Below are 25,941 nucleotides of genomic sequence, written 5' to 3'. Positions count from 1 at the left end.
GAAAGAAGCGTCTTATACATGATGGGTAACGGAAAACTTGGTAGAAACCACCAAGGTGACAGCCAGGTGGGCGCCAGCAATGGTTGGCTCGTGTCTAACTTTGTTTTTGGATGGGAAAGCGTATTCAGGGTAGAACGGGCTTGAGAAAACTGCGCATAACTTACCCGCGATATCGTGATCGGACATGTTGCGAGGTGAGGTGTGAATGGAATGAGTCGAGTGTATTTTGCGGGTATGAACAATGAGATAAGTAGTAGCTTTAAGCCCAAACTTCCAAAACAGACGGAAAAGGAAGAACCTTGAAGAGTGGTCGTCAAAGTATGAAGCCGGTTTATACGCGGAAATCGGATGTAGTTGGCGGTGAAAGTGTCAGGGGCGGAGCGGGCATGTGAAGCATCGCGGGACAATGTGGCTCACTCACGGCGGCTGTTGTTGGTGGGGTCTTTTATGCTGTTTGGACGCGGGACATCAACTGCATTTGAACCCCCCGCGCGCGCGCCCGGCCAGCGCGAGCCACAGCGCCTGCCGACTTTTTTTAAGCTGCAATCTGACTGGGCCCGATGCCCCACTTTACCTTGACCAGTCACACACGGCGCTCGGTGAAAGAAGCTTCCGACGCTCCGCACCGCACGGGCCAGATTCTCCAATCACTCCAAATTTTTTCGTCCCTTAAAAATCGAATTTTTGACGGCATCTTCTTGCTTCCTTCCTCTTGCATCACCAAACAGCAGAGACGGCAATCACCATGCGCTCCTTTATGCGAGCTGCTGGCGTCTCTGCGCTTCGTCCAGATTGACTTTGGTAGGTCCTTTTTCTTCTCAACTTGCCTCCCCTCGTCGACCTGATGAGCTCTGTTGTCGCCCCAAACTTACGAGGAATAACTCCCCTCATACAGTGGTGAATGACCGTCCTGCCAAACGGACTTCTCTGACTTGTCACCTCGAGCTTTCTTCTTGCTGGTTGCTTCTTTGACTTGCATCCGCTAACAAGACTTTCAGATCAGAATGTGCTACCAAGTACCAACTTACCAAGACGCGGACACGATCATCCTTGAGCAATGACTTCACGACGCGATTTTTCCTGGTCGGCAGAGATGCGCGGGCTCGAAATGATGCTGAATGGGTAATGGCTCAGGGTGTGAGGGACGCGACTCACGACCTGTCTACAGCTCTCTTGTTCAAGGTAGGCGCAAATTTTCTCTCTTTTCTTCGCGAAGTTGCCGATGATGATGAAACATATTCCATGCTAATCCTGAATACACAATGTGGAATCAAATATGAGCTTTTCATCTTTCGACTGAGGCATCATGTCTAAAATGTTTTCTATTTGCTCTCACTAGCTCAAGCAGTTGGCTAACATTGGACTCCTCAGTGAACAATCTCTACCATTCATTCTTGGAACGCCGAAAGCTCTCCGGCTTGCCACCTGTAATGGGTCAGCATGCTTGTCGGAATTGACACGGAGCGGTGCAACCTACTTGAAGTACTTGCCAGACAGGTCGTGCTGGGGCTTGACCACGAAGCGCGCCATTACATTGCCAGGCTGCTCGGGCTTGAGGAGCTCGCCCTTGTCGAAGCCGGACACGAAAGAGGCGTGGTCCTTCTCGGCCATGTGGCCCTTGCCGGTGTCGCGGATAACCTTTTGCATGGCCGTGTCGACGCGGCCGGGGCTGATGGCGATGCTGGTGATCTCGGGCTCCTCTACTGCCAAGTGGGTTGAGAGGTGGTTCACGGCGGCTTTGGAGGTGCCGTACGCTCCCCATGCGGTGTACGCGCCAGTGGCCGCACCGGAGGAAACCCAAAGGACGCAACCCTTGGACTTGCGCAGCTCGGGAAGAGCGGCTTGCACCTTTGATCGTAGTTAGATATAATGCAATGCCGTTCACAAACTTTCTTCCTTACTAATGCGAGTCCGCTGAACACATTGATGTCATATGCTTTTCGCCAAGCCTCGATGTCGAAGTGTTCCAAACGAGTAACGGGCTCCAACACGCCGTGATTGACCACAATTCCATCAATCTTACCAAAAGCCTTGATGGCAGTCTCGGCGATCTTTGGGATGGTCTGAAGCCGTCAGTACCTTGCCTTCGGCTGGTGGCCGCCGATGCTTCCTCACCTTGATATCACCCAAGTCTCCCGCGACGTACTCGACCTGTCCGGGATGCGCCGTTTTGATTGCCTCTAGCTGATCCTTAGACCTCGCCGCCAAAACAACCTTGTGGGAGTCCTTTAGAAGGTATTGCGCAATGGCCAGACCGATGCCACGGCTTGCGCCGGTAACGATAATCACTTTCGAAGCCATTGTGTCTGTTGTGCAATGAGACAGAGTTGAGGGACAGCTTTGTGTAACAAGTTCACCACCACGGAGAAGTCTCTGCACGGCTCGAGGCGCCATCCGAACGCCCCTCTGTGTGGTGGAGCGGGGCCAGCTGCAACAGAAGTCCTTATCTTATCAGCATGGCGGGGTCCCAGCTCGGTGCCGTTTGGAAAGCTCCCCGAGCAATAACGTCATTGTTCAACATCCCTCCCTTGATTCTCAAATGCTTTCACAATGAGTTCAACGGTTATCGTGGGTTCTGGCATCATTGGCCTCTCGATAGCTCATTACCTGGCAGATCATCAGCCCGGCTCGACAATCCATCTTGTGGAAGCGTCGCCGGAGCTCTTCGCCTCGGCGTCTGGCTATGCTGGCGGCTTCATGGCGCGAGACTGGTTCTCGCCCTCATCTGCATCCCTCGGAGCGCTGAGTTTCGATGAGCACAAGAAGCTCGCTGAGGAAAACAACGGAAGGGAAAGATGGGGATGGTCGACGAGCACGACATATAGCCACTCAGCCGCGCCTGCCAAGAAGGACAAAAACGGCGACAAATGGCTGAGTGAAGGTGGCAGTCGAGCGGAAGTCGTCGAAGCCGTGGAGACGCCTGACGATGGTCCTTCATGGTTGCGTCGTGCGGCCGGTGACGATGTCCAAGTCATCGGAGACTCGGAATCCACCGGCCAAGTGTGCGTATCCATGTGCAATGACACCTCTTCAATACACTTGAAACCTAACATGAGTCCAGGGATCCCCTCCGTCTCTGCAACTTCCTGCTCGAAACCTGCAAGGCAGAGGGCGTACACCTCCACCACCCAGCTACAGTCCTCTCCGTGAACACCGACCTCCGCGGCGAGCTCTCCACGGTACGCATAGGCGACACCACTTCCTCCACCGAGACAGACGTGCCCTGTACCCGTCTGGTGATCGCGGCAGGCGCCTGGTCGCCCCGCGTCTTCTCCCAGCTCTTCCCTGGCGCGTCGCTCGAACTGCCCGTCTCCAGCCTGGCCGGTCATTCACTTGTCGTCAAGCCCCCAGGCGACGATCGGACGAAAACAGGCTGCCACGCCATCTTCAGCACCGACGGCGCCGGCTTCTCCCCGGAACTGTTCTCCCGTGTAGGCGGGCACGTCTACATCGCCGGCGTCAATGCCCCGTCGCTCGCTCTCCCGGAGCTCCCAGGCCAGACGCCGGTATCAGCAGCCGCAATAAACCAGCTGAAGGAAACGGCCGAGCGAATCGTTAACGTCCCGGAAGGCGAGCTCAAAGTCGTCCGCCAAGGTCTCTGCTTCCGTCCCGTCACAACCTCCGGAGCACCGATCTTAACCCGCATCCCGGACGGTCGTCTCGGGGGCGGGGTCTCGACGCGGTCCGGCGCCGACGGGGGCGTCTACGTTGCGGCCGGTCACGGGCCTTGGGGTATTAGCTTGAGTCTTGGGACGGGCAAAGTGATGGCGGAGATGATGCAGGGACGGAAGCTGAGTGCCGACATATCGCGGCTTGGACTTACGTGAACCAGACACCCTACAACTTAACGACTTTGTAATGATCCATGACCTGCATCACTCCGTGCGGTGATGTTGTCCAAGCAAGAGAACAGCGCCTCCGCCGTCACCTGTCGTGACATTCGCCTTCGTGACTTCAACCGTACCAAGCCGACGGGTTTGCCGACATCACGATCAGCGATCCCCCTCCACATCGTTCAAGACCGGTTCGCAGCACTTGGCAGATGGCCGCCGCGTCTGATAGTCCCGTCGTTAAGAATGGCGTGCACTTAAACCGACCAGTCTCCGCCGCGGGAGGCCACCGCACCTCCACCGTCCGAAACGCCTGGCGCGGTTACGACGGCTTTTTGACAGCGGGGCCACATCGCGATCCCGTCCGAAGATACGAGCTTCCCTGGCACAGAAGGAACTTCCGAATCGGATTTCAAAGCCCGGCGCTCGTCCGTTCTCGTAAAGAGAAAAGGTCTTGTCGACATTTTACCCAGAAATAGCCGCAGAAGCTAGCCAAGGAAACGGAGCATCCTGCCCTATCCACCTGAGCTAGACCAGGGGTGTTGTTAGATCATGGGACCGTGAAAGTAGATGAGGCTAACGTCAGATATTTGCGAAAAGGGACGGTAACCGGAGAGTCGGAGAGACTGACAGGTATTCCTTTGGGTCATGCGAAGATGGCGCTGGTAAGGACTTCGGAATGTAGCTTAATTACTGGGGATATCAGGGAAACAGATTCGGATATTGGCTGGGCGGACGTGCCGCATCCCGACCACACTTCCGTATCTGTCCAGTCCGATGCCTGTTGGTTGGGTTTCCCGGTATCGAGCACGGAGCATCTGTACCGAAGCGGCGTGTCCTTTTCTTTTTCTCGTTCTCTTTTCGTCGTCATATCTCCGTGTCTTTCATCATATTTCCGTATTTCCATCTCTTTCGCCAGCGTTTCCCTGATCGAGGCCCCGGGATCCCGTCAGGGGTTTTAATGGGAAGAAGAAAAAAGAAGGGACGACAAGATGGAAGATGCCTGCCGGTGAAACCGATAGTCTGGCTCAGATAATGTTCCAAGGCCCCCAAATCCGTATTCCCTGCTCGCTATCTTGTTGACCTCTTCCCGGGCAACGCAGACCGGACTGCACCAGCCTCATCCTTCAACAGTCAGGGCGAGACTGGGGTGTGTTAGCTATGCTACCCACATCTGACGAAAAAGTGCTGGGGGAGCTGTTTTTTTTCCTTCTTGCGCATCGTCGACGACGACATCTCATTTGCCACACGTCAAGCGCATTGTCTGAGATGATAGCAGCTCAGCCTCAAACGGTCTCATCCTTCAATATTCCCGACATTTGCTTACACGCACAATCTCGTAGCCGCACGACAATAATGCTGTCTTCGTGATGCTGATGTCGCCGACCCGGCAAATGTCTGCCGCTCACGATCCCATTGAAGCAAGAGCACAGACCCCAACCTCGAAGCTCTCACGACTCATGGCATGCTCCTCAGTCAATGTCATTGTCCCGTCATACCGCTCTTCTTCATCTAATTTCCAGGGCTATCCGTGATACCTACTTCGTGGCCCTCCCCCATTCTCCATCAAAGTTGAGACGAGGAGTGAAGTCATCGTCATGAGAGGTAAGAAAATTTCAAACGGGCCTCGGATCCAAGGCCTCGGGTTTGATCTGCATTCTGCTGACTCTGTCAATCACTCACTCACCGACCAGTCCGCCGCGCGGCCTTAGCTCAGCAAGTCTGGCGGACCGAATCCATCTGTTTGACTCAGGCTGCATTGCAAATCCGTCAATCCTCTGCAAGGTACCGATGAAATGGTGCCCACGATGCTCTTCCCTCCGTCTCCGCCGCGGAAAGCGCACCAAAGTCGACGGAGTAGATCCAGGAACCAACCGCCTTACGAAAAGCACTAGACGACCGTGCTCCGCCGATTGACCGCCTCCGGTGAGATCTCTGCCAAACTTCAAAGGACGCCTCTTCCGGAGGCAGCCAAGAAAAGCGCAAACGGTCGCCGGCCGCCATCTACCCGGATTTGATGGGCGCTTTTGTAAGGCCGGCCCAGTTGATTATCGATTGTCTCAGTTGATGAGATCCTGCACCATGCTCACCTTTGACAAGTTTGACAATCCCATCTCTTCGGGATGTGGCATGTCCACGCACTTGTTTCTTGTGAAGAGAAGCCACGGTCCGTAAACCAGCTAATCAAGATCATCACCGGAAGCCTTATCACGATGGTCGCGATGCCGTCCCATGATGAGTAAACCCGCGGCCGTAAAGAGATAGGAGCTTGGTCCCCTCCTTCGTCCCGGAGCCCTTGTCCCGCTGAACTCTGTTCACGAAGCTCTGAATGAATTCCATTCTAACGTCGTATCCTGGCTCAGGTACCATCGAGAAGCCTCCGCCACGACGACGACGCGGCACGTAGGCAAAGCTTAATCGAAGGCATGTGATCTGAATTACGGTTGCGTTCAATGTTTTGTCTTCCCAGCACTTCCGCAACGTCGCATCCGCGTATTATGTCCTTTGAACCTTTTGAAACAATTTGACACAGCCCACGTGGGAAACGTCTTCGTTCGGGCACGCGTCCAAACTTACAATGTGACGGGATGACTGATTCATAATCATCACCACCACCGTGAGAAAAGCCGAGCCCGCGACGACCGGCCGGCGCGGAGACCGGTGGTGTAAGTGCCCCAGCTGAACCCATGACCGGGGTCGAATTCGGAGACCTTCTTCGACGTCCCATTGGGCTGGCTGGTAGTGTTCTTGGCTACGCTACGGGCTACCTTACCTCCGGGCTTGGCCGGCAAGCATTTTTTTTTCCCTCGTCTTTGTTCGGCGGCGACTCGTGAAGATGATACTTTTTCTTCTTCCACTGGAGTTTTGTCAGGTCGGGCTATTTCCGCCAGATGGATACCGTGGGACCGTCGTCAGTGCGGATGAGAGACCACCCGGGCGGGTCATCGACATTGAGCCAACCAGAGGAGACTTTTTAGCGACTGATGAGGCTGACGATGATCAACCGTATGGAGAGGACCTTCGAAAAGATTTTCGGGCCTTTCTTGGCTGCCTTGTTCGGCTGAAGATGTTTCCGCCTGCTGAGCGTATTCAGCGGGGCAAACATTTGATGTCGGCCTGTCGCTCTCGCCGTCGGTGAGAAAATGATGGGGGGGAGGGTTCGTCGGAAATTGGAGAATCGCGTGAAAGTTTGCCCAACATCGTCGTCTCTTTCTCTTCACAGAGCTAGCTAACCCACCACCTTCGGATCCGGGCGTTCGACAGGGGATGGATGGGGTTTTCAGCTTAGCACGAACGTTCCTGGGCCTGGCCGAGCTAGCGAGAAAAAAGTTGTCACGCGCGCCCAACGATGGAGCCGGTTCGCTGCAAGCAATCAGTCAGTCCGTCCCCCGCGGATGAGGCGGCGGTACCTTACATATTCTTTTGCGGCTTACGGGATGCAGTCTACTGTAAGGCACAGTAGAGCAAGGGAGGTTCCGAAAAAGTTCAGGTGACGGGGACGCGACGACATGGGGTGGAAGTGAATGAATGATGGGACGATTTAGAGATGCCCAACCCGACCAGGGCCTTCTTTCTGAGTTTGAAGGGACGGTTAACCCCGGTTCTCCGTAAGGCGATTGGAAGCTTTTTCGACATCATTCGGTTCATGCCATTCACATGTGGCTGTGTGAATTACTCTCGATATCCTGGCGGAGAGCTCGGCACGAGAACGATCATCGTGTGGTCATGACCAATGTGACATTGGAAAGAAGTGTGAAGTCAGAGGTGTCCGATTTTTCTTCCCCAGTGTGTGATTGAGTGTGAGTGTGACTGACAGCGGTTCCCTGGTACGCAATGCCTTGATTCAAACCGTCATCTTCCCCAAAAGTTTTTTGCCGGGGAACTGCTGCACATGCGATCGCGATTCACGGTAAGAGGGATTGAAGAGTGAATGAGATGATGATGATGGCTTGAAGCAATTGCTCATGCTGACAGGTTTGAATAAAATTACAATATGAAGATGATGCTATATGGTATATTGCTGGTTGCCCGCGCTTGTTCGCGTTCGGGCCTCTTTCCCTCTTCGTGTTCACCACCACCCCCCGGTTGACAGTTGCCTGTGCGTAAAGAACCGATCCCCTTTTTTGTGTATGACCCCAAAAATGACGTAATGACGAAGAAACTCCTACCCCAAACCGTCCAGTCCAATGTCCTCGGACCTTTCCAGAGAAGATTCGTCGTAGTCTTACAAAATCCGATAAAAAAAGAGTAAAAAAAATCTGAAGTGTTGTGTGAATCTGATAATCCAGATTGAATCGGAAGGCCGAGTAAACACAAAAGGCTTGCTGTAGATGGAGAAACAAGTCCGAATAAAACGCCCGCTGCTTTTTGTGTCGTCAAGGCGTATAAAGAGCCGGTGCCAAATAAATCAAGTCGCGTTTCCCCGCCAGTTTTTGTTTGCCCGCTTCCGAGAAAAGAGATACCAAAAAGAAATGAGATTGATAGTGAGTGAGGTTGTTGTTGGTGGTGAGTGGTGATTGTGAGTGAGCTTAGAACAAGCTGCTGTCGGATTGCCGGGTGCCGTCGTTCTCGAAGACGATGCCGCGCCTCTTCCACCCGCCGCGCTTGAGGAAGTCTTCGACGCTGTCGAGGGACTTCATTTGGGGTCGCTTTACTGGAGAGTTGCGCTTGTGGGAGAAGTTCTGCCACCTGGATTCCCGTACTGGCCTCTCCTCGTCGACGAAGCTTTCCTCGGAGGCATCCTCGTCGTCCTCGTCCGGCGAAGACATGTCGAGGGTCTGGACCGTCGACTCGGACCAGTGGGACCTTGGGAGCTGGGGTCGGGTGGCGGCGATGTGTTGCTGGACCTTGAAGAGGAAGTAGTCGTCACCCTCGGCGGCGTGCTCACGGGAGCGCTCGGCTTGCTGGATCGGAGTGCGGGGTGAGTCGACGGGTGGTGCGGGCATGTTCGGGATGGCGGCGGCGAAAGACGCCTTGGCCTGTTCTTCGGCCAGGGCTTCTTGAGAAGAGAAGTAGGAGTTGATCACCTCATCCTCGATGGTCTGGGAGTTGTGGATGAGGGGCCGCTCGAAGAGGCGGCCTGGTGGTGGTTGGAAGGTCGGGTGTAGTGAGAGAGGGTCGAAGTCGAGGACTCTGCTGTGGCGGATGGTTCCAGATGAACGGGTTGATTGTGTTGATGAGGAGTCATTGCTTGAGACGGAGTTCGTGAGTGATGGCTTGCGAGTGTGTGCCTCGGGGCGACGACGACTGCATTGGCTTGGTGATGGTGACATTGTGATGTGTGTGTGTATGAGTGAAGACCCGTCGAGGTGTTGATGAGCCAAATGTCGTTGGCTGTCGTGGATGGCCGATGTGTTATATATAAGTGTGTGTCGTTATTCCTTCCTACTGTTCCTGATCCGGAATGTCGGGATATGATATGAGAGAAGGAAGCTCTAGAGTGTAAAGAGCTGAGGATGAGGTAAGGCTTATGAGTCGAAAGCCGTAGGATGATATGATATTACCACAAGGTTACCACACAGGTATGCAATACTTAAAAGTGTTTAAGGAGTGTGGGACATGGATCGGGAGTTGGGTTGAGGAAGATCAGAGTGGACTGGGATGAGGTCGAGGAAACGAAAGCGGGCATAAGGTCTTATTATAAAACTCGATGAAGACCGAAACCAGGCTTTTGGAGGGGTGTGGGAGCCACAACGCATCTGCCTGCCAAGCGTGGAGATGGGATGAGCAACCGGCAACGGAGCAGCGAGCAGGAAAGAGTAACTGAGAGACATGTCTGCACACACCGCACCGCACACCGCAGAAGTGGATTTGGGGACCGGATTGGCAGCGCACGCGGGCCAAGGTCCCTGACGATCGGAGCTCAAAGAAGAATAGATGAGAACAGGCAGGGGAGCTAGTGGGAAGAGGGGTGCGTCGTGAGCCACACTACGAGGTACCTCGCGGTTCGTAACCCAAAGTACGTAGTGGCTTCGCGGTTCAAGGGTGTGTGTGTGCGTGTGTGCGTGTGGGGTGGTTAAGTCAATACTCATCAAGCCGGGCGCGGCGTGAGGAATGAGGACGGTGCCTTGCAGGTCTCTGCATGTCTGAAGATGGAAAGCTGAGGAATTCTTGGGGACCCGGTGACTAGACCGAATAGAGGGATAAAAGTGGCAGTATGACCAGCGAGATGGATCAGGCGCATGCCAGTGAGGATGAGGATGAGGATGAGGAAGAGAATGAGTGCGAAGGCAGGCCAGGCTCACCTCAGATGGAGGGTGGTATACCTATCCGCAGCATGAGTGTGGCTCGGCAAGCGGATACGTAGATGAAGACAGAAAACGAGGGCATATGCGGACAGATTCGATGCGATGCGATGCGGTGCGGTACGATGCAAGATGGAGAACAGACGCCGAGGTTCCAAGCGTTGCCGGCGCGGGCGTCTATTGCTCACCAAGGCAGCGCGGGTCGAAATGCAAATCCCACACGATTACTCAATTATTGAGGAACTCGAGAGAAAGCTACTCAAACCTAAAGAAAAGAACCCGACGTGTCGGTGCTGAAGCAAGGTACCCCGAAGAAGCAAAGGGTTCGTCATTCCAATTCCACTTGGCACTTTGGCAACAGGTTCGGATGCGCCAGTGTCCGTCCCCCGGCAGCGGAAGAAGCATGTCAAAATCACCTCTCTTGATCGGTGAGGCTGCGCTAGTCTTGCTTCGTGTTTGTGTTAGGTTGTGAGTGTGTATGTTTTTGGTGAGTATCCCTAGTCATGCGAAGCAGAGAATGAGGAATAAGAAACGAGGCGGGCGAAATTGGTGATAGTTGTTGTTGTTGTCGTCGTCGTTGGAGCCTGACGAGTCCACTTTGGAAACGGAATTCACAGCAAAAAAAAAGGATGGAGTCACGAGGAAAAACGTAAAAAAAAAGGCAGCAAGCAAAAGAAGAAGAAGATTGGCGGTTGGTTCAACCAGGCTGATGACCTATCGAAAGGCAGGGACCAGGATGAACAAGGCAGTGTAGGGACCAGGTTCCATGATAGATGCTCGTCGGGCAGCTCTCTTTTCCCGGTTCGCTTGCCAGGACCTTGGACTTCCATTTTTGAAGCTTGCCAGTGCCATTGCCAGTGCCAGACCGATGATGAAGCTGGTCGCTTCCTTATTCAGCACCTTTCCCTCCTCCCGTTTCCACCACCAACTGTCCGCTGTTTCCTCAAGATCTCAACCTGGAAAGATGCTTGTCGATATCTCAATACGTACCGAACCATCCGAAGGTACCTGACCTTGAACTTGATAATCCAGGGTCTCCTGCTTGGAGGGATCTCATCATCTCACTTTCTCTCATGCACAACGGCGCGCACAGGCGCTGCGACCGCTAAAACGACCACCATCCGGTAAGGTAGGTAGGTACCTTAGGGACGGGCGCACATTGGGCGACAGAAATACGTCATCCGGTCGTCGTCTGAACATGGAAGTCACTACCTTAATATGCTGCGTACCTCACATAACCTACCTTAATGGACGTGCTCATAACACATACGTCTGATGTTCCTTAGGCCGTTGAAAAAAGGCGGTGCTTATCATCATCATCATCAACATCATCATCCTCATGCTCAAAACTCAACGTATCCCGGCCGGCGTTAACGCGGGCATCACGCTACGGCTTCAGATACGTTCCACAGGGCGCGAGGCCGTGTGTTTCATGTCGTCTTTTATCGATGCTGATCGCGATAATGTGTTTGTCTCGCTTGTTCGAGATGTCTCTGCTGTCGTCGTCGCGAATACAGTCAGATCTGGTCATTGGTGAACCCCAAACTCTACCTTTGAACTTGTCCTGAAACGTACGTATTCTCACCCCAGTACACGCTGGAAATGGATAGCTGCGTCTTCTCGCCATCGCGCTTGCGTTTCTCTTTTCAACACCACGGTACGTCTTCTTTACAAACTCATTTTGCTGCCGGTCGGGAGATGCAGACATGTAACCAATTAACCACCCACATCAACGACGATATCTCAAACACCGCCAGACGACCATGTCGAGAGGGGTGCGGCATGGCGTCGTCGCATATTCTCCTCACTCGCTTTCATTCAACTCACTCTCGCACAGCCGGCTACATTTCGACAATGATTGACAGGAAACCCCTCTCGTTGGCCATCACCGATCACTTCGGGTTTCCCCTCTCTCTCCCTCCCTGGCTTGCGTTATCTGCGGGATGGTGTGGCTGATCAGCGCTCCTGCTGATCATCTTTCGAACCCGCTCCTTGATTTTTCTTTGCTCTCGCTTGCTCGGCCTGCGATTGATCATTGGATTGATTGGACCTGAGCTCGCCGAAGGAGGAAGCAACACGTTTTCGCCTCCTCCTCGCTTGCCAATCCCCTTTTCCCCTCCCGCAACTCACCTCATCTGATGCGTCTTCCCAGCGAAGATCACCGACCCTTCAGATCAACGACATCAGACGAGATACGAGGGGCGCTCCTTTGGACCCTCCAAGTTTCGACTTTTTAATCCCTTGCTAGAGATCTGTCTCTCCTCATCATGTGTTCAGTTCAGGTCTGCCCTTGACCTTCAAGAACATCCCATCTGAGATCCTCCGCGACTCTCTAGGGAAAGATAACGCCGTCTAGCGTCGACTCATAGGGAGGGCAAAAAAAAGAGGAACAAGCCACTGCCGCAGCGGCTGCTGAGTGGCTCATGGGATGTTGTAACGGTGCATGTTCACTCCCTCATCCTAAGCCTCTTTTGGGATTAGCGCCACGCACCGCGCTGCAGACTGAGGTATATAAGTAAAGCATATTTATACGCTATATAACTAGTATTCTAACTTAATATAGTAATAAAATTAGTACTATTCCTAGTATTATATATAAATAGGTTCCCTCTTAGTTTAACCTAAAAGTAAATTATTAAAATTTAAACTTTAAGTATATAGTTTACTTAAAAGGTAATTATAAATAGCTTTATTTATTTAGGTCTTTATACTTTATTTAATAAAATTATAAAGTAATAAAGCTTAATTAAATTCTTTCTTTTTTATTTTTCTTTTTATTTAAGCTTTTTTATTTATTATCTCCTTTAAGATTTAAAATAATGCTTATTACTTCTATAGTAATAATAATTTAAGCTTTTTATAAAAATTTTTAAAATAATATTTATAACCTTAAGGCTATAACTAAATAAAATAAATATTACTTTAAAGTCTTCTTTAGTAATAAGGGTATTATACTTTAAAAGCTTTATTATTTTAAAGGTAATTTAATTTAGCTTCTCCTCTATAATATATAGCTTTAAGATAATATTACTATTACTATTTAAACTACTATTTAATTAAATTATAAAACTCTATTAAATATATATTATTATATATATAATAATACTTATTAAGATAAATACTATTTAGTTAGCTACCTTAATATACTAAGCTATACTATATATAGAAATAATATCTTTAGTACCCTATTAGCTATTAATACTTTAAAGAAAGATTAATAAAAAGAGAGAGAAATAAAGGTTAAAATATAGGGGTAAATATAGCTATATAGTAATAATAATAAAGTAAATAATAAATAAAGTAAAGTTTTAGCTTAATTAATACTATAAGTAGATACTTTTTATAGGAGCTACCCTAGGCTTTTTTATAGGAGCCACCCTATACTACTGCGCTGCGGACGTAAGGGGAAAACTTTATCTTAACGCCACCCTCTAAACTAAAGATGGGAAACTCACTCATCCCACATCCACGCACCACGGAATGTCGTTACATCGTAAGCGGTATCTGTCCCCACGGCTCCCGTTAACGTTTTGCTAGTTCGGCGAGTTCGGCGGTGCTCCAAGGTCCAATCGCTCTTTTTCGCGGCCTTTGCTTGGTGAGCTGGTCGCGGAACGGAATCGCGACACGAAATTGGTTCCTGGCCGCGCCATGGCACACACGACGTGAGGAAGAGTTCGCCTCCGAGCTAGGCCTCGAAAGGCAGGAACTGTTCATGCTGCGTATTACTAGGCTCCTGCGAAAAAAGCCACGGCGGCAACGGGAGTCTTTCTGACCGCGGGAAGAGGGTTTCTCGTACCTTGGACATGTGTTTGATCGTCCTTTTTTCGAATCTCAACGGAAGGCTGTCAGAGAAGCCCGTTCGCGGCTCATGACGATGAGAGAGAAGAAAGACAGTTCGCTGCGGGTGCCTGAAAATCTGACGGTGCCATCTCATCCGCTGCCATCGCATAATTCTGCATGCACTCTAAAGCAAGTCTGCCGCTGTAGGCTTTCTCACCCCCTACCTGTGGTGTATGCAGGCCGCGGGTACACCCTATTAGCTGTCTGTCCTTTCCCCCCCTGTGCTGGCATATGTTTCTTTCAGCTGGCTGGGGGTGTGTTGTTTGGTTATTTGGTATTCTCCATGCTTCCAGACATGCTTCCTCATCTCCCTCACCTCTCTATCCCCAGAACTTGGCCTCACTTCTATTGTTGGAAACCCAAAGAAAGATTTCCTTCAAGCGACCCCCGTCTCCCGCAGGGGGTTCCACCTTCTCGGCTTCGGTACGATTTCCCCAGGGGACCCGCGCATCCGGACCAGCTTCTCCTCACCTCGCCCCACGACCTCAGCTAACACCTGTCACCGGCGTTCGGCGTCGGGTGAAGGTGTCGATAGTATCAGCCTCCCATTGCTCATCCTCATCCCAGGCGGACATTGGACAACATGTCAGTCTCCGTCTCCGATTGGCTCCCCACTCACACCACACCTAGAAGATTCTCATACTACAGCACAACAAAAACCTCAGCTGACGATGACAGCCCGCGAGGTCCCAGCACACTTCCATCTCGATCCCAGATTAACACATCCAGTCGGGATGAGGACCTTCTCACGAATTCAGGAGGGGCGTGGCATGTCACGAACTTGCCTGAACCACATCTTTCACTCCCGTCCAAAGGGCTGAGTGTCATTCAAGTCAAAAAAGTTATCAAATGTCCGTTCTCCCCAGGGCTTCGTCACGATCGCGATGCCGTCCGTGAGCCTACCTGCCTGCCATCCCGTCTCATCACGCACACCATCTTTGATCATGCACACCATCTTCTCTGCTATACCCGTACGATTTCCATACCCTCCCTCGCATTTTCTAACCACCGTCCCTCCTCCCACGGAGCCTTTCGGCGGTCGTGAATCGGCCGATGAGAGGTCGTACGCAGGACGAACCCGAACCAACCCCACTCGGTCGATGCTAAGACTTGAAGATAACGATGAATCGGAGACGTTGCAAGGGAGAGGCCACGACGACAAGAGTCCGCCGGCCCCTAGCTACACTAGAACAGAAAAAATAGTTTGCCTGGTGTACCCGAGCCATCGGAAGTGACTAACCCGGCCAAGACACACGAGGGGGAAAAAAAAGTTCTCCAGCGGATCCTCCGTGACCCCATTCCCAAGAATAGAGATCGTTCGTTTTGTGTGCCCGAGGCTGCGAGGCGTAGTGGTTTAGTGTTGCGTATTCGTTCAAGGTGGGATTTATCTAGCGTCAGCTCAACACCGAAGTACAGCCTCGCATCGCATGATGGCGTCAGCAAAAACCACGCAAACGAATGGTCATCGAGAATACGAATGAATGTTGGTCAGCCAAGAAGTCACTACGGCCAACAGGATTCCGTGTCTACTATTTCCTGATTTTGCTTAGAGTGTTAGGAATCACCACCGACGAACCACAACACGCGAATCTCCTACTTCCCATCGCCCTCCGCCAAGCGGGAGAGCAGAGGCTGTCAGACGGTCCACGCAGCCCACGCAAAACTCCGGCCGTCAAAAAACCCGTCAGCCCACTCACTCCCATGAGCCGTTCCCCGTCAGAGCCGAGCTGCTGGGCTCACTCACAACCCGAGCTGGAGGGTGCTATTGCGGGATGTGCGGCGGGTGACGGCATCCCCGACGATCCCGATCTGCATCTGCGGAAACCTGGTTTCCCCGTTTCTGAGACCGCCTTCTTGCAGATGAGTGTCCCTCTCTGTTGAGGCCTTTGAGGCACGACCTTTCATAACATGCTGTTTCATTCGCCACCTGGGAGCGGAGGATTTTTTCCTTTGTGTTGCCCTGCTGTGACATGATCGACCGACCTGCTGTGTACTGCCTGGTATTACAAGAAGCGTCGTTGAAACAAAACGGCCTGTTGGACAGTAGGGACAAGGGCGGTTTGGAAGGAGGACGAACCGGGCTGATGTCTCCGACAAGAAACCGAAAACTTCGCGTGTTGTGGTCTCCCTCCAGGGAAATTATCCAGCTCGATGGCGATGCAATGCACCACGCACGACCTTCGTCTTGATCAAGACCGCAACTCTCGATGGCCAAAGTAGAACAGACACACAATTTTTCTCAATGCCCAAGAGCCAAGGCATATTCCACGCCTCGCGTTTTAGCGCCTGGACTTGGGGTGAGATTCACTTGAACGAGTGCCGAAGAACGTTTGATGATTCGAAATGTCTAAGACCGAAGACTTTCTCTTGTGGGCTACGAGTGATGTTGACGCCGGAGACCCGGTCAGCCTCCTTGAGGAATGTGTGCTCGCGTAGTAGCGTGTCGCCGCGTCGTCGGGCGGATAGTCCAAGGGAGTTGGCATGCTGGGCGCCGGGGTTTCGGACCCCGCGTCGACCTCCCGACCGACGTCCTCCTCCTTCCGTTTCCCCAAATTTGACTCGGCCTCCTTAGAAACGGCCCTGATAGACTGCCCATCAAGACATTATGTTTCAACCCCCTTGAGTGGGGGCCAGTCGGTCGCGACCTGGTCAACCCCCAGATCGACCGCAAGGTGCGTCATCCCGCGTAGCAAGCGCCCAGAAAACCCCATCCCTTCCGTCATGCATTTCCCTCAAAAGCCGCCGTCCAGCCATATCCTTCAAAGAGACGGCCACCTTCGGACATCATGCACACATGCCTCCCAACCATTGCAACTGGTTGTCGACCCGCCAGATAACGATGGACATGGAGCTCGGAAGTGACGTCAAATAGGCAGTGCGGATGTGTCGAACCCTGAGGTGGCTTGATGCAACTGACGGTTTACTGTTGCGCATTGATGCAAGGTCGGATGCTCCCGAGATTGAGATGTGCAATTTCCTTGCGTCAACATAAAAAATCCTGGCACGATCAACAAACGCGCCTAGCCGCCTCTTCGCGCATTTTGGGTTGATTCGTGGCTTGAAACGGCTAGGCGGCTAAGACGTTGAAACAAGGACCGCGAAGACGAATAGAACAACATTGACGCATCCTCCCGGCGCGTGTTGTCATGTCGTGGTGTGCCTCATCTCGATTGTCCAAGCCATGGCTCGAAATTTCGAAATATCGATGCTCCTTGGCGCGCCTCGACTGATCGAGATGCGATACGCAATCGCGATGAGACGTCTACTCGATGATGCCGTCGTGTTCGCCCTTGAGTCGCTGCACGCGCTTCTGCTCCCAGTTGTCGATATCCTTGGCCGCAAGGCGCTGTTCCAAGAATGTCAGTTTGCTTTCTTTTCTTCTGCGTCATCCGCAACCCGTCTCGCGCAGCGGCTTGACAGCTTGATCTTGGCAGGACGACTTACGTAGTACTCCTCCTTCATATCGACCTTACGCGCCGACCGACGCATGTTCAGCTCCTCGTCCCTCGTCATCTGGCGCACCCTCCTGTCGTGCTTCTCGTAGCGGATGGCCGTGGCCGGGGTCAGGACGAAAGAGCCGGCGACCATGACGGCGACGAAGGGCAGACCGAAGAGCAGGAACGGTCTCTTGGCCATCATGGACCGGTACTTGGCGGCGAAGTTGTTTGTGTCGGCGGACGACTGGAACTTCTTGCTGCCGAAGACGGCCATGTTGATGACGTTGGCAAGGGTTCGATCGAGGGCGATTGGTGTTCTGGAAGTTGCTCCGAATTGTATCAGAGGAACGCACAGTGTGTTCCTCGTCGGTCACTATCGTGGGATGTCCCAATGGCTTCACTTGAGGCGACAAGAGGTGTTCAGCACGGTGTGGTCTGATCCAGGGAAAAGCAGAAAACGAAGAAAGTTGGACCAAGGGCTGAACGGTTTCGTTCCGGAGCTTCCCACCAAAGTTTGAGCTCAACTAGAAGCCCCACCGAACCTCATTAGCTTCCGCGCACGTGCCGCACAGTGTCGAGCCTATCACACCACACATGGCCATGGCCGTGGCTTATCTTCAGCTTATCTAATCGCTATCTTCGTCCTGGCTTTTTGCCTTTTTCAGACGCCATCTACGCCTCAACCTTCACTATTGACAAAATTCCGCCTCCATCTCTTCAAGTTTTCCCTCACCTGAATCTTAGTCGCACCGATGCGTTGTGGCGGCCCGTCGTTTCCCACATCGTTGCGGTTAGTAAGGGCGAGTTGGAATACCTTTGCTCAACGCATCTCCGTCCAAAAGCCGTTCCCGGCGGAACGTGGTAGTTTGTCTCAGTCAGCTCAACCAGTGCAGTGCTACATGGACTAACATCTAGAGTCGCGTTGCATGGAGAACTTGATGATGCCTTGAGTCAACGGGCCTGACATCTTGACCTACCGGGCCGTCTACGGCAAAAAAGTATATGCCTAGATGGCTGACGTGGAAACATCCGAACGGTCTCGACCGACCCCATCCGCATTAATCGTCACCGGGGAGAGGGTCCCCCGTTCCACGTCTCCATCTGCCTCCAAAGCCGGTCCCTCCCCCGAACTGTACAAACCAAGGCCAAAAGGACAAACACCACAAATAGCAGCAACCGGTCTTACGTACGTTTCTTGGGCGGATCCCCCTCCCAAGAAGACCGCACACGTACACACATCAGCCACTCCGTCCGTACTTTGCGTTCCCGTACCCGGGTACGCTCACATCGTTCTCATCTGAAACCCGGCACAAGCCCAGGAACGCCCTTCCTCTACAGTTTGCCGTGTCTTTGAAGGTGCCATCCGCGGCCACGCTCTCAGCGATGTTCCCCGCAAACTGTCCCCAGCCTTGGTACGTCTTGTGTCTTGGTGACTTGTCCGTCTCTTGTTTTTTCTTTCTTGCTTGGGCAAATACTGGACTGTCCAAAACGTCGCGAGTCGCCCGCAACGACTACGACGACGACGGGGAACCAGGGGCCAGAAAAGGTTCCCACGGACTGCCACAAACAACAAGCCCGCTGTCCCGCTCAGACGAGAGCCAGCGCCCAGCTAAGCACCAACCAAGGCCCATGACAAGCAACAAAGAGGCCAGGGGCACCGCTGGGTTCCCGGCGAGCTGGAAACCGTGCCGGACAAGCACTGACCACGGAAACTTTGGCCCCCATAGCTCACCATCACTGCTCACTGCTTCTGTCGAGTTGAGGTGGTACTGAAGCCTGTTATCCTGCACCTTGGCCTTAACACCGTCCCCTCATCTCTGTCTACATTCCTCCATCTTGCCCTTCACGTCCCACCCCTTGGACCACACAGTATCAATGTGCTTGCCTTAGGTGACCGGAAAGCTCCCCTCCCCCCTTCTCCTCCCTTCGTCGGATGATTTTTAGGCTTAGTTTTGCTTGGGCTGCGAGCCGACTGGGAGCCCTGTGAAAGGGGTAGCCCTGGACAGGTGTCACGGTCTCCGAGGCTTGTTTCGTTTCGTTGAGGCGGACGACGCAAAGCGAGCCAAGTGGCAGTAGCCTGCTACTCTGCTGCCGCAAGGAAGCTTGCCGGACTATCCAAGAGTGAGTGAGCGTGGTTTATTAATGGACCTTCTCTTTCTCCAGTGCCGCGTCTGGGCGGTCGTGGCGTTGGAGGGTGTTCAAGGTTGCGTCTGTCAATGGTATAAGTGTCTCTGAAGTCCTGCTTGTACTTTTTTTTCTTCACATTCAAGACGACTTGGCATTTCTTTCTTTGACCTATCCGCGAACATCGAAAAGATCTTCTCTGTCCGTCCTCTCTCCCTCCCTCTGCCGGCTGGTCCATCCCTCCTATCGAGCTTCGAGATCGACTGCGCTTCCTGACGAGTCGGCACTTTTCGACTTCTTTACCTGAGCTCCTTATTTCGTCCGATTACCCCTAATAAACAATCACAATGGGTTACTACTGCTCCAACTACTACGTGAGCCTCCCCATCACGGCCCTTTGTCTGAATCCCTAACTCACGTGACACCATGTAGGGCTCAATCCACTGCCACAACACCGTCTCCCGCTTCGGCGACAGGTGTCATCTCTGCGCAGTATGTTTTCATCAGACACGCATCGACGTTCACTGTACTCATACATGACAGGCATCAAAACGCGGCGCCGCCATCAAGGAAGGACTTCTCTCCGAGGCCGAACGCTGGGGATCTGCCACCCCCCGGTCGACCCATGGCGATCGCCGGGCCGAGCGGGCCAGTCGTCCGGCCCGAGACTCGAGGGTGAAGAACTGAGGCCATTCATCCCGCGCTCAAATCAATTTACGCGACCGCATTTTATTATTTTTCACGACGACAAAGAAAGCGAGAGCAGACGACGATGACGAACTAGATGGGTCCAACAGCGGGAAAGCGAGCGACTCGGCGCAGAAACTGTGTGCGGTTCCAGCACGGAAAGCATGGCCAAACGGTTGGGGGCCGCCGGGAACCTGCTATGCGATACAGGCGTTCAAAAACACTAAAATTTATCGGGACCCCGCGCAACGCTGCGGAAAGATGGTCCTTGCATTGTTCTTTTGATTTAGGGAGACGGGTTGTGCCTCCCCAGAGCCGCGGCAGCAGATAGGCCCAACATTTTACCAAAGTGCCTACCTACATTGGAGAGAGAAAATCTAGATGACAAACTTACCAATCAAGTAATACTCCGAAACCTCACTTTTGCGGCAGACCCAAGATGATGGGAGAGTGATGATGCGATGATGTCGTTCATCCGTGAGGTCCGGGCCAGTGCGATGTTTTCCGCGTCTGAGCTCTGCGGCAACTTGTGCAGGAGTATTCGTGAATGCATGTCAGACTGCTTCAGAAATCTGCTCTCAAGCGGTAGGGCGCTATCGAGTAGACACATGGAGCCAGCAGCGACTTTCCACAACTCAGGCAAATGCATATTGACATCTAATCCGTAACAAGCAACATCTCAATGAGGAAACTAGACATAAATCAAGGCCGTATATCCGATCTGCATGACTTGGGCAACTAACCCTCTGCCGAATCAAGAGACCCGGGATGCTGGCAACGGGTCCCGTCGTGTCCCGAAACAATCAACTCATTCGACGTAAGTAAGGAAGACTCAGGCACACAGGTACAGCAAACACCGCCTCAATACTTCAGCTCAACCCCTCTGGAAAGTGGTGTAGCATTGCGTGTGCCCGCTGTCCGAAGTACAATGCGGTAAAATGCCTCCTCTCTCTCAGTACCCACATGCTTTTCGAATGCGAGCACAGTGGGAAAGTCTGTGACTTGGAGAAACCTGTCTGTCTTGTCTCGTCTTGTTGTCTGATCATTTGCGCTGCGGGAAGTTCAAACGATGACAGATTAGCTTACCAGAGGGTTTGTTTCAGAACCTGCGGCAGATCCACGAACGCAACACACACACACGTCGCCGCGCTCAAACCATCCTCTTCCGTGTGTGCCAACTTTCTTTGCTCGCTGCATCCCTGCACTTTTTGCCATTCTTCCAGGCCCCCTTCACGTGATTATCGAACGCCGGAGAGCTGTCAGAACTCATGTGTCGTGGACGGCCCGTCTGCCTTGCTTTTCATGCTGCTGCCGAGGTATGTGGGCGTGAGGAAGGAAGGTTGATTTTCCCACCGGGAGGAAGTTGAGACGATCACGCCACGACCATGCTTCTTCCTGGGCCATCCTGGACGGGACTTGGGATGGATAATCTAGCCCTTATCGAACTTGAAAATCTCTATTGGGGAGAGACGGAAACTTTGGTAGACTTAGGGTGCAAAAGGTACGCACGCCCGTATATTGAGATAACGACATCGAGAAAACTGGTGATAGGTCGAAACCAGCATGTTGATCATCAGTTCACACCTCGCAAGGCTAGGATTACCAAGTCTGGAGAGACGTCTATTTCAGCTGCCAGACGATATGTGTGCCACGAATCTGATAGGCGAGAGATGCGACTCAGATAACTCCTGTCAGTTGAGGGCTCGCTCGCAAGGCGTGCTTCATCTCAAAACTAGCAAGTAAGCGTCCTTCACAGCAGTTCACATGTCATCATTATTGATTTCGATGCTCGACGACTCAAGTCCACTAATCAACCTCGCACGAGAGTACCAAATGAGGATCTTTCTTGAGGCGATGTCATCAGTGCTGCCAACATGTGAAGGTGCCTTGGCCCTCGCCCATCATCTCATCTCTAAATCTCAGATGCTAGCCCGCAACACCACGTGGCAAGGTTGGCTCTACAACACACGTGGTGTCTTCGCTCAACTCGGGTTATCTGTCATGTTGTTTACAGCCTGTCTGACGTCCAGCGTCGCAGGGGTCTCCACCACGTCTCGTTGCGCCGTGAGCTAATAATACCACCTTATGATACACTAATTCGACAGAGGAGACGGGCCGAAATATCATCTTCAGCGGATTGCTTCGTCGACGAAAGACAGTAAGAGTGTCTCCGAACCCTTCACCACATTCTGCGATGAGCAGCGGGCGGCTGCCCAAACGCGGGCTCCTCCGCCTCCCTCTTCACTCCGGCACCGTTCCCCAAGGTCCCCTGACCCTGCATGCCCTCGAGAAGAATCAGCTCCCGGTATCTATCTTCGCCGAGGATGGTCTGCACGAGATCGTTCCGCAGCGGCGCGAGATTGCTTTCTAGGCCCCGGAGACGGGTCCGCCATTGCTCGACTTCGGCCTGGTACTCTCCACCGTTCTTCTCGATAACCAGGGTATACGGAGACCGCCCGCGCTCCGTGCTGAGATTGAAGAATCTCGTGCATTCGTAGAGCACGCTCTCAACGTGCTTACGACGTGGTTCTGCCGCGGAGAACCTCCAGACCTTCTGATCCGGAGCTGTCAGGAATGCTTCGAGAGAAGGGCAATCGGTACACTGGCTCTGGTACCCATGGCTTCCAAACATTTTCGGATGTCCGGCGGGCCTGCACCGGCGCGGCTTGTAACTCCAGCCGACCGGTGGCGGCGGGAAGGGGCCGAGCTGCCGGTGGAGTCCTTCGCCGATGACGACCTCGAAGAGGCTCCGGATCGATTCGTGATGAGAGCTCGGGACGTTGTGCTTTTGCAATGTGATGATCAGAGGCTTCAAGAACAGCTTCACGACATTAAACATCACGGTCGTGGGGTCCCATTCCGCCTTCGTCCACACTAGGTTGTTACAACCCGCCTCCAGCAGCTGGAGAGCGGATTCTGTGGCACCGAGACTGAGACCTTCGTTCACCCGGTAGACGAACTCGGTGAGTGGGCCAATGCCGGCCGACGTGCCGTAAGGCACTTTTATGGGGGCAAGATCCTCGCCCGTGATCAGCAGCTTTACGAGCCCGTTCTGTACGATGAACTGGTAGATGTCCTTTGCGTTCTTGAACTCCCGCTGTTCCCGCTTGACGAAGACCGTATTAAGCACCTTGTAGATGAGGTCGCGAGTACCACGAGAAGTCAACGCTGGAAGAAGACTGACCACAGCAACCTTAGCAAACTTGTCTGGCTTGGGTAATAGCCCATGACCTTACCTTGACATGATCCAATCCGGTTTATCGTGTCGAGATTCCAGCGTCTTGGCAAAGAAACTGAGTTCAATAGTGCCCAGCTCAGGTAAAGTTCCGAGCTTCCAATCTAATCTCGACTCGCTCCATTTGCTGAACGAGTCTCGAACAGCGTCTGACTTGAACCGGGGTATGAAGTGCTGAATGCTGTTGTAGAATGTCGAAAGGGGGCTTGAGTTGGTGGTGTCGCCCAGCCTGACGAATGTCAGCTCAGCATCCGAACAGCCAACGAGGCCCACCAGCCCAGATATTACTTACCACTTGTCCCACTCAATGGCATCAGGATTCTCCGAGAAGTGTGCTTCTACGTAAACACATGTCACACTGAGGGCCTCAGTGTATGTTTCTTGGCTGGCCTGTGTGGCGGCGACCATGGCCCCCCGGAAGAGTGCCGGGTCGTCAAGCTCCAGCGCCCAATACACGGCGATCGGAGGTGTGGTCTTTTGCGAGCCTCCCTTTATCTGGAGCGCGGCTCTCAGGAACTCTAAAGCCGAGAGTTTGGTAGATTTATGCTCGACGTGCTCCTCCAGATCTGCAGTCACGAATTTTACCATGTTGTCTGTATGTGCGTCCGGCCCGACGCTGTATCGGTCGTTCTTCAGGAATTTCGCTAGATGCTGCTTTTTGACGAGCACTGCAACCTATTTCAAAGATCAGTTCTGCTTGCTCATGCTTTGGGCTGTCACTGGGCGCAAAGCTTGGCCGGCCGCATACTTACTGTGTCGTGATATCGATAGGTATTAGCAGCACCTTCGTTCCCAGTGAACTCACCTTCCTCCTCACTGTCTGGAGCTCGCTCTTTGAAGAAGTTCGGCACCAAATTCTCATCGTCGTCGACAATGATGTGAGTGGCAATCTGCTTACCCTCAGGGGTGAATATGGCGTCCAGTGAAGTCCCAGCAACGTCTTCCTCGTCATCATATCCTCCATAGCCATAATCATCCGCATCTTCGCCCTGAGTATGTGTCTGGTGGGCGAAGAGGAGAAAGACGCCGCTCTGAGATGCCACATCCTGCAAGGCCTGACAAACTGCCTTGTCTCGGCCCTTCATATTCCGCATGGACAAACTCGACTCGGAGTACTTGTGACCCAGGGGATACACAAGCATCTTCTCCTTAGAGAAGTTGATCTGCCATTGAAGCAACACCTGTTTGACTTGCTGCGCCTGCTGTCCGAAGAAGCCCGCCGACTGCTTGACCGGTCCGTTCTGGATGATGTTGTAGGTCAAGGCGAGACGGTAGCCCGACGTCAACTCCTTGACCTCGTGCGTAACGTCGGAAAACCAAGCAAGAGCGCTCACGTCGAAAGTTGACGACGGCGCGGTCGAAAAGGTGCGCTGGTCGGAGCCGAACGTGAGATGGACATCACCCCCTTGGTGTTCTGACGGGAGGCACACCACAAGCGTGCCCACCATGCCGGGTTCCTTTTCGGAATCCTTGTGGCGCTTGAAGAATGATCCCTTCTCATAGAGGAGCAGCTTATGCGGCTTCACAGTTATGTTCAAGAGACCAAGCCCACTTGCTGCCGTGAGGGCGACTTTCTGAAGAAAACCAGGCCATTCTGGATTGATGAGTTGGAAGTCGGTATGTCCCAATTCCCACGTGTTCCGCACCGAGGTGTCCACGACGGTATCTTCGCCCTTGCCGAACGGGGCCTGTTTGCAAGCTCCCTTGATCTTTTCGGCATCGGCGTGGGTGAGCGGAAGCGGGAAGGCCGGGTGGCCCTCGATCTTCAGACCCTGATTGGCAGAAGTGGGGTATCGTGTGAAGTTGGCGAAGTCGCCCACGGATTTGATGCCATCCAAGCGCGTGTGCAGGGTAATGCTTCCAGTTGCGGTAGTTGAGGTTGGCAGTGGTCTTTGAAGCCGACTTCTCTTCAGATTCGCTGTCTGAGGTAATCGACACCGGTGAAGAAAACCCCATGGCGAGGCACGTGGTGATGGAATGGCGAATTACACGCGTTGCATGTCTTCTCTGTCAATGAAGACGAAGTTGAGCTACACTTTCTGGGACGTCATTGGCGGCGTTGAACCTTGTCGGACGCGTCGCCACTACGCTGGAACGCGTCTGAATCCCCACATCGGATCGCGGGGCGGGGCAACCCAATCGTGGAATTCTAGGACGCCTGCCTTGAAGTGCAGTCATTGTTGTATGATTATTTTTCAAACCTTTGGCCTGAAGAGCTGCGCACTCCAACAGCTTTGGTACACCCAGGAAAGTTGTGTGACAGCTGGCGCAGTGCCCTATTCCGGGGCCGTGTGGCCCCCCCATACGGACCGGACCCGACAGGTGGGGTCCGGCGCTGGCAGCCCGGTCGACCTGACTTCTGGTGTTCTCCATCCCAGTGACATGCCGTCCCATCCTGTCAGCTTTTCTTGAACCAGACCAACAGATCACAATAAAGATCTTTCTTCTTGGGCTGCGTCTCGGCTGGAAAGTATCCCGTGTATGCAGCCCCGCCAAGAGTGGGCTTTCTCGCATTTCCGCGAGCCATGACCAAGAAGGAAAAC

General features: G+C 53.0%; 6 protein-coding genes across 6 annotated transcripts; 2 read left to right on the top strand and 4 right to left on the bottom strand.

Annotated features, from left to right (window-relative positions):
• Positions 1-1,388: 1,388 nt before the first annotated feature.
• Positions 1,389-2,301, bottom strand: CkaCkLH20_03023 (uncharacterized protein; the record flags this gene model as incomplete). Its single annotated transcript, XM_038885742.1, has 4 exons — positions 1,389-1,425; positions 1,478-1,848; positions 1,902-2,063; positions 2,116-2,301. The coding sequence occupies 4 exons, from the start codon at positions 2,299-2,301 to the stop codon at positions 1,389-1,391; spliced, it is 756 nt and encodes a 251-aa protein (XP_038748941.1).
• A 249-nt stretch (positions 2,302-2,550) lies between these two features.
• CkaCkLH20_03022 (uncharacterized protein) lies at positions 2,551-3,827 on the top strand (the record flags this gene model as incomplete). The annotated part of the gene is made up of 2 exons (XM_038885741.1): positions 2,551-3,002; positions 3,062-3,827. The coding sequence occupies 2 exons, from the start codon at positions 2,551-2,553 to the stop codon at positions 3,825-3,827; spliced, it is 1,218 nt and encodes a 405-aa protein (XP_038748940.1).
• Positions 3,828-8,359: 4,532 nt separating this feature from the next.
• Positions 8,360-9,103, bottom strand: CkaCkLH20_03021 (uncharacterized protein; the record flags this gene model as incomplete). The annotated part of the gene is made up of 1 exon (XM_038885740.1): positions 8,360-9,103. The coding sequence occupies one exon, from the start codon at positions 9,101-9,103 to the stop codon at positions 8,360-8,362; it is 744 nt and encodes a 247-aa protein (XP_038748939.1).
• An 8,074-nt stretch (positions 9,104-17,177) lies between these two features.
• On the bottom strand, positions 17,178-17,626 carry CkaCkLH20_03020 (cytochrome c oxidase-assembly factor cox16; the record flags this gene model as incomplete). Its single annotated transcript, XM_038885739.1, has 2 exons — positions 17,178-17,261; positions 17,360-17,626. The coding sequence occupies 2 exons, from the start codon at positions 17,624-17,626 to the stop codon at positions 17,178-17,180; spliced, it is 351 nt and encodes a 116-aa protein (XP_038748938.1).
• Positions 17,627-19,823: 2,197 nt separating this feature from the next.
• Positions 19,824-20,163, top strand: CkaCkLH20_03019 (uncharacterized protein; the record flags this gene model as incomplete). The annotated part of the gene is made up of 3 exons (XM_038885738.1): positions 19,824-19,850; positions 19,909-19,968; positions 20,020-20,163. 3 exons carry the CDS (start codon positions 19,824-19,826, stop codon positions 20,161-20,163), a joined length of 231 nt encoding a protein of 76 aa, XP_038748937.1.
• A 2,179-nt stretch (positions 20,164-22,342) lies between these two features.
• CkaCkLH20_03018 (uncharacterized protein) lies at positions 22,343-25,284 on the bottom strand (the record flags this gene model as incomplete). The annotated part of the gene is made up of 4 exons (XM_038885737.1): positions 22,343-23,342; positions 23,400-23,627; positions 23,691-24,073; positions 24,151-25,284. The coding sequence occupies 4 exons, from the start codon at positions 25,282-25,284 to the stop codon at positions 22,343-22,345; spliced, it is 2,745 nt and encodes a 914-aa protein (XP_038748936.1).
• Positions 25,285-25,941: the final 657 nt, after the last annotated feature.

Source organism: Colletotrichum karsti, assembly GCF_011947395.1.
Source record: "Colletotrichum karsti strain CkLH20 chromosome Unknown Scaffold7, whole genome shotgun sequence".
NCBI classification, from domain to species: domain Eukaryota; kingdom Fungi; phylum Ascomycota; class Sordariomycetes; order Glomerellales; family Glomerellaceae; genus Colletotrichum; species Colletotrichum karsti.
Note: the sequence above shows the minus strand (reverse complement) of the source record. Positions and strands in the feature narration are given on the sequence as shown.